At 44.5% G+C, this 15,535-nt stretch overlaps 1 protein-coding gene across 1 annotated transcript in view; it reads right to left on the reverse strand.

Annotated features, from left to right (window-relative positions):
- Window positions 1-528: 528 nt before the first annotated feature.
- Window positions 529-15,535, reverse strand: part of LOC132403381 (2'-5'-oligoadenylate synthase 3-like) — a 125,809-nt gene continuing 110,802 nt past the window's right edge. Inside the window, exons 24-25 of the mRNA XM_059986795.1 lie at window positions 5,342-5,474; window positions 529-3,655 (exon numbers count right to left, since the gene is read on the reverse strand). Coding sequence (XP_059842778.1) covers window positions 3,413-3,655; window positions 5,342-5,474 — 376 coding nt within the window. The 3' untranslated portion in view covers window positions 529-3,412. The remainder of the gene's footprint in view (window positions 3,656-5,341; window positions 5,475-15,535) is intronic.

The following is a 15,535-nucleotide window of genomic DNA, read 5'->3' on the forward strand; positions in this document are numbered from 1 at the left end:
AGATAATGCCCCCTGCAATATATTAGCTTGTAAAGATATGATCTAAATGCAGGTTTCTAATGTGCAGGTTTAGCATGTTATCTCAGATTAATATGACACTCCTGTACAACAAAGGCCGTTATTGGCTCCAAATTGTTACAGATACTTAATGCAAACAGCAGGGGGCGCTCTACAACACAAATGCCCCACTGTTAATTAATGTTAACATTAATTAACATTTAATGTTAATCACGAATTCACATTAAACACGAAAGTTGACGAAAAATAAATTTTTGAAAGAAAATGCTAAGTAGGACACAAAAATAGTTAATACCTATTTCTTTCACAAATTTCATGTTTTATCACTGAGCTGAAAGAAAAACACAGTGGCTACTAATCAAAAGAAATGTGAGGGGAATTCCAGGCTGTGAATTCAGACATTATGATGCAACATGATTATGTCATTCAGAGTGCTTCATGTGACAAAGAGGGAAGTGCTGATAGATATGAGGAAATCTCTTTATTTGACTAACTGAGATACAGCAGGCAACATATGCTGCCTCAGCGGCTGGACAGCTTGCAAACGTTGAGGGAACAATGAATTCAAAATTCCATCATAACATTTAACAGGAGAACATCAGGGTAGCAGTCCATCACCTGAAGTTTAATGGAAGTTGCAATAATTTTCTTCCAGAAAGTGATCTAGAAGACAAGAGTAAATCAACAACAGAATGGTTTAAAAAGAAGAAAATTCATGTTTTGGAATAGTCGAGTCAAAGTCCTGACATTAACCCTAAAGAAGGCTCTCGGCCCAAAACCTTGACTGCTCATTTCAACAGATGCTACCCGACCGGCTGAGTTCATCCAGCTTGAACCCTAAAGAAATGTTGTGGAAGGACCTGAAGCAAGCAGTTCTTGCAAGGAAGCCCACCAGCATCCCAGAGTTGGAGCAGTTTTGTAAGGAGAAATGGCCTACAACTCCTCCAAGCCGATGTGCAAGACTGATCAACAGGTTCTGGAAACTGGGGTTGAAGTTATTGCTGTACACCAGCTACTGAAAGCAGAGGTTCACATATGTTTTCCAACAAATACCTGTAATATTGGAACATTTTTCCCCATAAATAAATGAACAAGTATAATGTTTTTTGTGTTACTTATTTAATTGGGTTCTCTTTATCAAGTTTTAGGACTTACGTGAAGATCTGATCACATTTTTGGTCATATTTATGCAGAAATAGAGAAAATTCGATAAGCACCACTGTCTGGTGCTTGTATAATCAGCATTGTCTGGTCTTCCCCTTAACTTCGATTCACAGCCTTCAGGAACCCACTGTTCAGAGCTGCATTTTACATTTCATCTAAAGACCATATTCAGATTTGACAATTAGTGGCTGAAGTTAGTTGCTGAAGTGATTTGCTATATGTCCTAAACCCAAAAATGCTCTAGAAACTGAGACCCTGATTTTGTATTCTCCCGGATCTATCCCATTTAACACTTGACAGAACCAAACCACAGTGGTTAACCTCACCGTGAGGATCACACACAGACAGATATGCATGAGGATGTGGCAAAATAGGAAATATTTCAAAATAGCAAGTATCTCTCTGAGTTGGTCTCTCCACCCATCAGAGGCCCGTGTTGTGGAATGACGCAACCTCAAAACAAAAACATCTGCAACAGAGTCAAGTTTATTTACTGTTAAGAAATTTACCCATAGCCCTCTATTTTACTGAGCTCCATGTACCTGTCCAGGAGTCTCTCAGTTGTGGTTGATATTGAGGGATGGTGCAGAGCACACACCAGACGGCCAGCGTGCAGGGTATTCAACTGGACTTTATTGAGAACCCTGCTTGTACAGAAAGTGAACTCCTCCCATGTGGGAGTGACCAACTGAGAGGCACTGGAATAACATCATTAACTACCACTACATTTACCACAACACAGTTTAATCCAGGACATGAAAACCTTTTGTTCTTGGTTTTGGCAAACTTAAAGCTTAGAAATAAGATTATAAAGAAGGCATTAGGCCCATTATACTGAAGCTATGTCTATAGACTAGTTGCCCATATGTGTTCATTAACTAGATATCCCTGTTTACTCAATAATGATGTGTTTCTTGTTCATGGTCACCTTTTTGTTGGCATTTTGGTGATTTTGAATCAGGGCAGCATGCAGATAACGAAAACTGAACCAAATTGACTACGTCTGGACTGCTTCAGTTTTGTGTCCTATATTCTATGTGTGTTTTTCGCTTTTTTTGTTATCATTTGTATGATTTGTTTTCTTTGTGCGTGGGGAGAGTTTTGGCATTTTTCTGTGAACGGGCCCCATGGTTTTCTTTGTTTCGTGGATGACAGTGTGGGAAGACGAATCTCAGGGTTGTATACTTCATACATACTTTGATAATAAATGTACTTTGAATTTGAAATATTCCCCTCCAATACACGTGCAAGGCAGCAGTGTCCAAAAGGTCCATTTTTCTCATCATCAGCCTCCTCCAATACGGCTTCACCCTATCAGAATTCCACATCTTTGCCAAGTCTCCCAGAATCCCCTCTGCCTCAGGGAGAGAGTGCAAATTTTATTGTCTCCTCTACAGATTCTTGTGTACACAAATTCTCGTCGGTGTCGTGAACTAAGTTTAGCAGGAGGCAAAACTTCGCAGACAGCGAGAGTGGCTGTCAAAGAGTGCTACATTGGGGATTGATCACTCTCTTTCTCCCTCCCTCTCTCTCTCTCCTCGTTTCTCTCTTTCCCTCACACAATGCTGCAGGAAAGTTTGCCACCGGTCCTCAAGCTGGGGAACTTGAAATAAAAAGCAATGCTTCAAATTAACTGTAACATCAAAACGGCAGCTGTTTGTCTCCCCTGTCACTGTGGAAGGAGCAAGATCTGTCTCTCCCTTGTTAGTGAGAGAGAGAGAGAGAGATAGAGACTGTGGGATGTTGAAATGCTGGAGTGATTTTGATGGACTGTCTTTGGGGAGCTTTGCTGTTGCTTGCACGGTGGGTGGTGGGAATGTTGATGCTTTATGCTAGAATAAGTAGGAGGAAAGGAGAGGGGGAGGGTTGATGGTTTTGTTACTGTTGTGGTGGGAGGGGGCTGAGGACTTTGTGGTTCTTACGTTCATTCTTTGGGGCTTCCCTTTGTTTCAAGGATGTCTGCAGTGAGTGAGGATTTCAGATTGTGTGTTGTCTACATTCTCTGATACTAAATGGAGCTTTTCAACTATTATTGACCTATTATAGAAATATGAATAATCCATTTGACACCAAAGATCAGTGTATTGGGTAATCCAGGCGTAAGTTTAATTCACTCAGATGCAGTTTGGGATTACATTGCACACGGAAACATCCGCAGTGATCTGTTGTGTTTGGTCAGCGTTTTGACATCAGCTTCTGTGCTCATCTTGATTCTTTAGACAATGTTTCGTTACAGCAGAATGCACCAAGAGGGTTGCTCCTTCAGTGAGAAGTTAACATCATAGAAAATCCCATAATCAGACAGCGTCCATGCGTCCTGCAGTATCTGGCCATGCCATTCCAGGTCATAATTGGACATTGATACTCCAGTCTGGCCCTCAACCATTTGCTTAATGCGTCCAACAGAGTGGAAGGGGTTGACAGGCAATGAACTGATCACACGCATCACAGAAATTGAAATACTCTTCACAGGCTGAAAAACAAACAAACAAGGACTGTCACTCTTTACAAAGTGCTTCACTAAACTTCTCGTAATCATGTTGCATTGATAGAAGCACTCTGAGTAAGTCTATTTCTCTTTTCGCTGAAGGCCGACAACTCCCAATCAAGTTATTGCAGAAGAGACGTCCACCTCATTCATGTTGCTGCACCTCCCCCTGACACAGGCACAAGCTGCATTAGGATGTCACCCAGGCTTATCCAACAGTGCCACTAACACCCTATATGACTTGGAGGCTAAACTATGTTGGAATAAAGATTTTGGCCCGCCAAGGAGATCACAGCCTTGTTGTGGTTCGGAGGCTTGCGTGCCCCAATGACCTGGTGTGCTAAGTTGGCTGGAGTCAGGGCTTTATGCTTTGTCTCTTGGTAGGGTCACCTTTGCCAAACAGGTCAAAAAAGGGTAGAGGCCAGAATAAGTGTGATCCACTGGTGCTCTGGGTATGGGGGCTAACAACCCTGACCTGGTCAATGATAAATTGTTATGAGAACAGCAATGAAGAATCCTTCTATATGCGAGTGCGACGGTATTCCTGAGTCTCCACACGGAGCGTGTGCAACCGAGCTACTGACACGATGAAGGAAGCCCTGAACACCATCTGAGATGCGGCACCTTCACTGATGCCCTAAATGTCAGTGGCAAAAGGGCAATAGAGAGAAGATGAGTGGGTTTGGGAGTGATTTGAGGAACCAAAAGTCTTGTATGTCAATGCCAGAGCAATTGAAAATAGAGATATATAAAGTGCCAGAACTGTTGGAGCAGGCAGATTTTGGTGGACTGGGCCAAGTGGGAGCTCATTAGTGATGTGTTTCCATGCAAGATGGTCGGGGCACCAGTTTTCAGACAAAACTGGAGTGAGGAATAGGGATACTGGTAAAATTGAACCTGGAAGAAACAAAGTCATAGAAAAGGGTTTCAGTGGCAGATGGGCAGGCAGGAGGCAGGTAGTTTGGGGACAGACGAAGCTGATCTTGATGGTGGCCAGCAATGGAGTTGGAAGCTTATCTCAGTGTCAAAGAGTGTGACCTAGTCTGGATCAGCCTCACAGTTAGGCTTAGACTGCGGCCAGGAAATGGAATCGAGCTGGTACTAGACACCGGAATTAATGGCTTCAGCCTGCAACAAACAAAAATTAAAATGAAAATGAAAGAGAACAGCCCAGAATTGGAGTTCAGGTGATCCGATCCTCTCCAGTGTAGGGACGGTTCAATGAAATCTCATTGAAGACTCACTCAGCATAATTGTGTGCTGTGCATATTCTTACTGCTTCTCAAAAAGTTCTTGAATTTTAGTATTACAAGGCACAGCAACATCCCCACTTCCTAAGGAGATTCCGACGCACAAAAACAAGAACAGTCAGGATAGGAAACTGTTTCTTTTCCTCGGGCTATTAGGCTTCTGAACTCCCGGTCGCATCACAGTCAAAGAGTCACCAGTAAATTTGTTCTGTACCTTACAATATTTAGTTTATGCACTTTAGTTTGTTTATTTAAGCTTATTTATGATTTCATCCTTACTTTCATAAGTTATTATGTGTTATGTGTACTACAGGTTCGGAGAACACCTGGTTCGGAGAAACGTCTCATTTGACGGAATACGTAAAATAGTTAAATAACAATAATCTTAACTTGACTTGAGTTATTTTATGTGATATTTTACCTGAACATCCCAGGAGCTGATGCCTTGCACACAGTTTTGCCTTAAACCTTCTTGAGCACCTCGTGCAACGAGATCCCATCTAGCGTTTCCCGCAACGTTGCCTGTTGGGTCAGCAGGATCGAGAATCATGGGCCTGAGTGATCAAAGAATGAAAGATTCAGAAGTCAAAAACTCTTTTTTTAAGTTTGGTTGTTCTATTGACCACAAAAGAACAAAAAAGCTTTGGGACTTTCCCTGAAGTAAGCTTTTAAAGCTGCTAATGATTCAGACGAGAGACAATTGTTTAGCAACTGGATGACATCCAGCTCAGGTGTGTTAAACCATTTTGGTGCTAATGTCACACTAAGTCCCCTGTAAAGAAAAAGGAAACCAGAGATTTTAAAAACTGCAGTAGGAAACAGCAATACTCTTGCATGCAGACAGAAACAAGAGCTGATCCAGTCTTCAGTGTATCACTACAGCTACCAATCGACACACTGCCCATGGGAATGAATGAGAGACAGGCTGCAGACAGGACAATAAGGGCAAGAACAGGAAGGCTCCTGCTAGGAGGAGTCCCCTTATTCCCCGGTGGAGGAGCGTGGCAAGGTCTGCCAGGTTTTCCTCACTAAGACAGTGATCTGTCTGACTCGATGGGCCGAGTGGCCTGTTTCTTTCCTGTACTTAATAACTACGAGAAATGCAAACAGAAATTTAATTTCCTCACAAGATATGTTCAAAGGTTTAAAGGTTCATGTACTATCAAAGTATACATCTCTGAAACTATTCTTCCCCAGGTAGCTATCAAACCAAGAAAGAAAAGAAGGGTGCACAGTCCTCCCCTCCCCTCACAAAAACCAAACAAAAACAGAACGGACACATCAACCTCCAATCCTCCTCCCCTTCCCTCACAAAAACCAAACAAAAACAGATCGGACACATCAACCTCCAATCCTCCTCCCCTTCCTGCCCAAAAACCAAACAAAAACAGATCGGACACATCAACCTCCAATCCTCCTCCCCTTCCTGCCCAAAAACCAAACAAAAACAGAACGGACACATCAACCTCCAATCCTCCTCCCATCACAAAAACCAAACAAAAAGAGAACGGACACATCAACCTTCAATCTTCGTCCCCTCACAAAAACCAAACACAGAACGGACACATCAACCTCCAATCCTCCTCCCCTCCCCTCACAAAAACCAAACAAAAACAGAATGGACACATCAACCTCCAATCCTCCTCCCCTCCCCTCACAAAAACCAAACAAAACCAGACCGGACACATCAACCTCCAATCCTCCTCCCCTCACAAAAACCAAACAAAAACAGACCGGACACATCAACCTCCAATCCTTCTCCCCTCACAAAAACCAAACAAAAACAGAACGGACACATCAACCTCCAATCCTCCTCCCCTCCCCTCACAAAAACCAAACAAAAACAGAATGGACACATCAACCTCCAATCCTCCTCCCCTTCCCTCACAAAAACCAAACAAAAACAGAACGGACACATCAACCTCCAATCCTCCTCCCCTTCCTGCCCAAAAACCAAACAAAAACAGAACGGACACATCAACCTCCAATCCTCCTCCCCTTCCTGCCCAAAAACCAAACAAAAACAGAATGGACACATCAACCTTCAATCCTCCTCCCCTCCCCTCACAAAAACCAAACAAAAACAGAACGGACACATCAACCTACAATCCTCATCCCCTCACAAAAACCAAACAAAAACAGAACGGACACATCAAACTTCAATCCTCCTCCCCTCCCCTCACAAAGACCAAACAAAAACAGAACGGACACATCAACCTCCAATCCTCCTCCCCTCCCCTCACAAAAACCAAACAAAAACAGAACGGACACATCAACCTTCAATCCTCCTCCCCTCCCCTCACAAAAACCAAACAAAAACAGAACGGACACATCAACCTTCAATCCTCCACCCCTCCCCTCACAAAAACCAAACAGAAACAGAATGGACACATCAACCTTCAATCCACCACCCCTCCCCTCACAAAAACCAAACAGAAACAGAACGGACATATCAACCTTCAATCCTCCTCCCCTTCCCTCACAAAAACCAAACAAAAATAGAATGGACGCATCAACCTCCAATCCTCCTCCCTTCCCCTCACAAAAACCAAACAAAAACAGAACGGACACATCAACCTCCAATCCTCCTCCCCTCCCCTCACAAAAACCAAACAAAAACAGAATGGACACATCAACCTCCAATCCTCCTCCCCTTCCCTCACAAAAACCAAACAAAAACAGAACGGACACATCAACCTCTAATCCTCCTCCCCTCCCCTCACAAAAACCAAACAAAAACAGAACGGACACGTCAACTTTCAATCCCCATCCCCTCACAAAAACCAAACAAAAACAGAACGGACACATCAACCTTCAATCCTCCTCCCCTTCCCACACAAAAACCAAACAAAAACAGAACGGACACATCAACCTCGAATCCTCCTCCCCTCCCCTCACAAAAACCAAACAAAAACAGAACGGACACATCAACCTTCAATCCTCCTCCCCTCCCCTCACAAAAACAAAAAAAAAACAGAACGGACACATCAACCTCCAATCCTCCTCCCCTTCCCTCACAAAAACCAAACAAAAACAGAACGGACACATCAACCTCCAATCCTCCTCCCCTCCCCTCAAAAGAACCAAACAAAAACAGAATGGACACATCAACCTCCAATCCTCCTCTCCTCCCCTCACAAAAACCAAACAAAAAAAGGAACGGACACATCAACCTCCAATCCCCCTCCCCTCACAAAAACCAAACAAAAACAGAACGGACAAAACAACCTTCAATCTTCGTCCCCTCACAAAAACCAAACACAGAACGGACACATCAACCTCCAATCCTCCTCCCCTTCCTGCCCAAAAACCAAACAAAAACAGAACGGACACATCAACCTCCAATCCTCCTCTCCTCCCCTCACAAAAACCAAACAAAAACAGAACGGACACATCAACCTCCAATCCTCCTCCCCTCACAAAAACCAAACAAAAACAGAACGGACACATCAACCTTCAATCCTCCTCCCCTCCTCTCACAAAAACCAAACAAAAACAGAACGGACACATCAACCTTCAATCCTCCTCCCCTCCCCTCACAAAAACCAAACAAAAACAGAACGGACACATCAACCTCCAATCCTCCTCCGCTTCCCTCACAAAAACCAAACAAAAACATAACGGACACATCAACCTCCAATCCTCCTCCGCTTCCCTCACAAAAACCAAACAAAAACAGAACGGAAACATCAACCTCTAATCCTCCTCCCCTCACAAAAACCAAACAAAAACAGAACGGACACATCAACCTTCAATCCTCATCCCCTCACAAAAACCAAACAAAAACAGAACGGACACATCAACCTCCAATCCTCCTCCCATCCCTCACAAAAACCAAACAAAAACAGAACGGACACATCAACCTCAATTCCTCCTCCCCTTCCTGCCCAAAAAGCAAACAAAAACAGAACGGACACATCAACCTCCAACCCTCCTCCCCTCCCCTCACAAAAACCAAACAAAAACAGAACGGACACATCAACCTCCAATCCTCCTCCCCTTCCTGCCCAAAAAGCAAACAAAAACAGAACGGACACATCAACCTTCAATCCTCCTCCCCTCACAAAACCCAAACAAAAACAGAACGGACACATCAAACTTCAATCCTCCTCCCCTCCCCTCACAAAAACCAAACAAAAACAGAACAGACACATCAACCTCCAATCCCCCTCCCCTTCCCTCACAAAAACCAAACAAAAACAGAACGGACACATCAACCTCCAATCCTCCTCCCCTCCCCTAACAAAAACCAAACATAAACAGAATGGACACATCAATCTCCAATCCTCCTCCCGTCCCTTCACAAAAACCAAACAAAAACAGAATGGACACATCAACCTCCAATCCCCCTCCCCTCACAAAAACCAAACAAAAACAGAACGGACACATCAACCTTCAATCTTCCTCCCCTCACAAAAACCAAACACAGAACGGACACATGAACCTCCAATCCTCCTCCCCTTCCTGCCCAAAAACCAAACAAAAACAGAATGGACACATCAACCTCCAATCCTCCTCCCCTTCCTGCCCAAAAACCAAACAAAAACAGACCGGACACATCAACCTCCAATCCTCCTCTCCTCCCCTCACAAAAACCAAACAAAAACAGACCGGACACATCAACCTCCAATCCTCCTCCCCTCACAAAAACCAAACAAAAACAGAACGGACACATCAACCTCCAATCCTCCTCCCCTCACAAAAACCAATCAAGAACAGAACGGAAACATCAAACTCCAATACTCCTCCCTTCACAAAAACCAAACAAAAACAGAACGGACACATCAACCTTCAATCCTCCTCCCCTCCCCTCACAAAAACAAAAAAAAAACAGAACGGACACATCAACCTCCAATCCTCCTCCCCTCCCCTCACAAAAACCAAACAAAAACAGAACGGACACACCAACCTCCAATCCTCCTCCCCTTCCCTCACAAAAACCAAACAAAAACAGAATGGACACATCAACCTCCAATCCTCCTCCCCTCCCCTCACAAAAACCAAACAAAAACAGAACTGACACATCAACCTCCAATCCCCCTCCCCTCACAAAAACCAAACAAAAACAGAACGGACACATCAACCTTCAATCTTCCTCCCCTCACAAAAACCAAACACAGAACGGACACATCAACCTCCAATCCTCCTCCCCTTCCTGCCCAAAAACCAAACAAAAAGAGACTGGACAAATCAACCTCCAATCCTCCTCCCCTTCCTGCCCAAAAACCAAACAAAAACAGAACGGACACATCAACCTTCAATCTTCCTCCCCTCACAAAAACCAAACACAGAACGGACACATGAACCTCCAATCCTCCTCCCCTTCCTGCCCAAAAACCAAACAAAAACAGACCAGACACATCAACCTCCAATCCTCCTCCCCTTCCTGCCCAAAAACCAAACAAAAACAGAATGGACACATCAACCTCGAATCCTCCTCCCCTCACAAAAACCAAACAAAAACAGAACGGACACATCAACCTCCAATCCTCCTCCCCTCCCCTCACAAAAACCAAACAAAAACAGAACGGACACATCAACCTCCAATCCTCCTCCCCTTCCCTCACAAAAACCAAACAAAAACATAACGGACACATCAACCTCCAATCCTCCTCTCCTCCCCTCACAAAAACCAAACAAAAACAGAACGGACACATCAACCTTCAATCCTCCTCCCCTCACAAAAACCAAACAAAAACAGAACGGACACATCAACCTCCAATCCTCCTCCCCTCACAAAAACCAAACAAAAACAGAACGGACACATCAACCTCCAATCCTCCTCCCCTCACAAAAACCAAGCAAAAACAGAACGGACACATCAACCTCCAATCCTACTCCCCTTCCCTCACAAAAACCAAACAAAAACAGAACGGACACATCAACCTTCAATCCTCCTCCCGTCCCCTCACAAAAACCAAACAAAAACAGAACGGACACATCAACCTCCAATCCTCCTCCCCTCACAAAAACCAAAAAAAACAGAACGGACACATCAACCTCCAATCCTCCTCCCCTCACTAAAACCAAACAAAAACAGAACGGACACATCAACCTCCAATCCTCCTCCCCTCACAAAAACCAAACAAAAAAAGACCGGACACATCAACCTTCAATCCTCATCCCCTCACAAAAACCAAACAAAAACAGAACGGACACATCAACCTCCAATCCTCCTCCCCTCACAAAAACCAAACAAAAACAGAACGGACACATCAACTTCCAATCCTCCTCCCCTTCCCTCACAAAAACCAAACAATAACATAACGGACACATCAACCTTCAATCCTCATCCCCTCACAAAAACCAAACAAAAACATAACGGACACATCAACCTCCAATCCTCCTCCCCTTCCCTCACAAAAACCAAACAAAAAAAGACCGGACACATCAACCTCCAATCCTCCTCCCCTCCCCTCACAAAAACCAAACAAAAACAGAACTGACACATCAACCTCCAATCCCCCTCCCCTCACAAAAACCAAACAAAAACAGAACGGACACATCAACCTTCAATCTTCCTCCCCTCACAAAAACCAAACACAGAACGGACACATCAACCTCCAATCCTCCTCCCCTTCCTGCCCAAAAACCAAACAAAAAGAGACTGGACAAATCAACCTCCAATCCTCCTCCCCTTCCTGCCCAAAAACCAAACAAAAACAGAACGGACACATCAACCTTCAATCTTCCTCCCCTCACAAAAACCAAACACAGAACGGACACATGAACCTCCAATCCTCCTCCCCTTCCTGCCCAAAAACCAAACAAAAACAGACCAGACACATCAACCTCCAATCCTCCTCCCCTTCCTGCCCAAAAACCAAACAAAAACAGAATGGACACATCAACCTCGAATCCTCCTCCCCTCACAAAAACCAAACAAAAACAGAACGGACACATCAACCTCCAATCCTCCTCCCCTCACAAAAACCAAACAAAAACAGAACGGACACATCAACTTCCAATCCTCCTCCCCTCACAAAAACCAAACAAAAACAGAACGGACACATCAACCTCCAATCCTCCTCCCCTCCCCTCACAAAAACCAAACAAAAACAGAACGGACACATCAACCTCCAATCCTCCTCCCCTTCCCTCACAAAAACCAAACAAAAACATAACGGACACATCAACCTCCAATCCTCCTCTCCTCCCCTCACAAAAACCAAACAAAAACAGAACGGACACATCAACCTTCAATCCTCCTCCCCTCACAAAAACCAAACAAAAACAGAACGGACACATCAACCTCCAATCCTCCTCCCCTCACAAAAACCAAACAAAAACAGAACGGACACATCAACCTCCAATCCTCCTCCCCTCACAAAAACCAAGCAAAAACAGAACGGACACATCAACCTCCAATCCTACTCCCCTTCCCTCACAAAAACCAAACAAAAACAGAACGGACACATCAACCTTCAATCCTCCTCCCGTCCCCTCACAAAAACCAAACAAAAACAGAACGGACACATCAACCTCCAATCCTCCTCCCCTCACAAAAACCAAAAAAAACAGAACGGACACATCAACCTCCAATCCTCCTCCCCTCACTAAAACCAAACAAAAACAGAACGGACACATCAACCTCCAATCCTCCTCCCCTCACAAAAACCAAACAAAAAAAGACCGGACACATCAACCTTCAATCCTCATCCCCTCACAAAAACCAAACAAAAACAGAACGGACACATCAACCTCCAATCCTCCTCCCCTCACAAAAACCAAACAAAAACAGAACGGACACATCAACTTCCAATCCTCCTCCCCTTCCCTCACAAAAACCAAACAATAACATAACGGACACATCAACCTTCAATCCTCATCCCCTCACAAAAACCAAACAAAAACATAACGGACACATCAACCTCCAATCCTCCTCCCCTTCCCTCACAAAAACCAAACAAAAAAAGACCGGACACATCAACCTTCAATCCTCCTCCCCTTCCCTCACAAAAACCAAAGAAAAACAGAACGGACACATCAACTTTCAATCCTCATCCCCTCACAAAAACCAAACAAAAACAGAACGGACACATCAAAGTCCAATCCTCCTCCCCTCCCCTCACAAAAACCAAACAAAAACAGAACGGACACATCAACCTCCAATCCCCCTCCCCTCACAAAAACCAAACACAGAACGGACACATGAACCTCCAATCTCCTCCCCTTCCTGCCCAAAAACCAAACAAAAACAGACCGGACACATCAACCTCCAATCCTCCTCCCCTTCCTGCCCAAAAACCAAACAAAAACAGAACGGACACATCAACCTCCAATCCTCCTCTCCTCCCCTCACAAAAACCAAACAAAAACAGACCGGACACATCAACCTTCAATCCTCCTCCCCTCCCCTCACAAAAACCAAACAAAAACAGAACGGACACATCAACCTCCAATCCCCCACCCCTTCCCTCACAAAAACCAAACAAAAACAGAATGGACACATCAACCTCCAATCCTCCTCCCCTCCCCTCACAAAAACCAAACAAAAACAGAACGGACACATCAACCTTCAATCTTCCTCCCCTCACAAAAACCAAACACAGAACGGACACATCAACCTCCAATCCTCCTCCCCTTCCCTCACAAAAACCAAACAAAAACAGAACGGACACATCAACCTCCAATCCCCCTCCCCTCACAAAAACCAAACAAAAACAGAACGGACACATCAACCTTCAATCTTCCTCCCCTCACAAAAACCAAACACAGAACGGACACATCAACCTCCAATCCTCCTCCCCTTCCTGCCCAAAAACCAAACAAAAACAGACCGGACACATCAACCTCCAATCTTCCTCTCCTCCCCTCACAAAAACCAAACAAAAACAGAACGGACACATCAACCTTCAATCCTCCTCCCCTCCCCTCACAAAAACCAAACAAAAACAGAACGGACACATCAACCTCCAATCCTCCTCCCCTTCCCTCACAAAAACCAAACAAAAAAAGACCGGACACATCAACCTCCAATCCTCCTCCCCTCACAAAAACCAAACAAAAACAGAACGGACACATCAACCTCCAATCCTCCTCCCCTCACAAAAACCAATCAAGAACAGAACGGAAACATCAAACTCCAATACTCCTCCCTTCACAAAAACCAAACAAAAACAGAACGGACACATCAACCTTCAATCCTCCTCCCCTCCCCTCACAAAAACAAAAAAAAAACAGAACGGACACATCAACCTCCAATCCTCCTCCCCTCCCCTCACAAAAACCAAACAAAAACAGAACGGACACACCAACCTCCAATCCTCCTCCCCTTCCCTCACAAAAACCAAACAAAAACAGAATGGACACATCAACCTCCAATCCTCCTCCCCTCCCCTCACAAAAACCAAACAAAAACAGAACTGACACATCAACCTCCAATCCCCCTCCCCTCACAAAAACCAAACAAAAACAGAACGGACACATCAACCTTCAATCTTCCTCCCCTCACAAAAACCAAACACAGAACGGACACATCAACCTCCAATCCTCCTCCCCTTCCTGCCCAAAAACCAAACAAAAAGAGACTGGACAAATCAACCTCCAATCCTCCTCCCCTTCCTGCCCAAAAACCAAACAAAAACAGAACGGACACATCAACCTTCAATCTTCCTCCCCTCACAAAAACCAAACACAGAACGGACACATGAACCTCCAATCCTCCTCCCCTTCCTGCCCAAAAACCAAACAAAAACAGACCAGACGCATCAACCTCCAATCCTCCTCCCCTTCCTGCCCAAAAACCAAACAAAAACAGAATGGACACATCAACCTCGAATCCTCCTCCCCTCACAAAAACCAAACAAAAACAGAACGGACACATCAACCTCCAATCCTCCTCCCCTCCCCTCACAAAAACCAAACAAAAACAGAACGGACACATCAACCTCCAATCCTCCTCCCCTTCCCTCACAAAAACCAAACAAAAACAGAACGGACACATCAACCTCCAATCCTCCTCTCCTCCCCTCACAAAAACCAAACAAAAACAGAACGGACACATCAACCTTCAATCCTCCTCCCCTCACAAAAACCAAACAAAAACAGAACGGACACATCAACCTCCAATCCTCCTCCCCTCACAAAAACCAAACAAAAACAGAACGGACACATCAACCTCCAATCCTCCTCCCCTCACAAAAACCAAGCAAAAACAGAACGGACACATCAACCTCCAATCCTACTCCCCTTCCCTCACAAAAACCAAACAAAAACAGAACGGACACATCAACCTTCAATCCTCCTCCCGTCCCCTCACAAAAACCAAACAAAAACAGAACGGACACATCAACCTCCAATCCTCCTCCCCTCACAAAAACCAAAAAAAACAGAACGGACACATCAACCTCCAATCCTCCTCCCCTCACTAAAACCAAACAAAAACAGAACGGACACATCAACCTCCAATCCTCCTCCCCTCACAAAAACCAAACAAAAAAAGACCGGACACATCAACCTTCAATCCTCATCCCCTCACAAAAACCAAACAAAAACAGAACGGACACATCAACCTCCAATCCTCCTCCCCTCACAAAAACCAAACAAAAACAGAACGGACACATCAACTTCCAATCCTCCTCCCCTTCCCTCACAAAAACCAAACAATAACATA

This window comes from Hypanus sabinus, chromosome 13 (genome assembly GCF_030144855.1).
Source record: "Hypanus sabinus isolate sHypSab1 chromosome 13, sHypSab1.hap1, whole genome shotgun sequence".
NCBI lineage: Eukaryota > Metazoa > Chordata > Chondrichthyes > Myliobatiformes > Dasyatidae > Hypanus > Hypanus sabinus.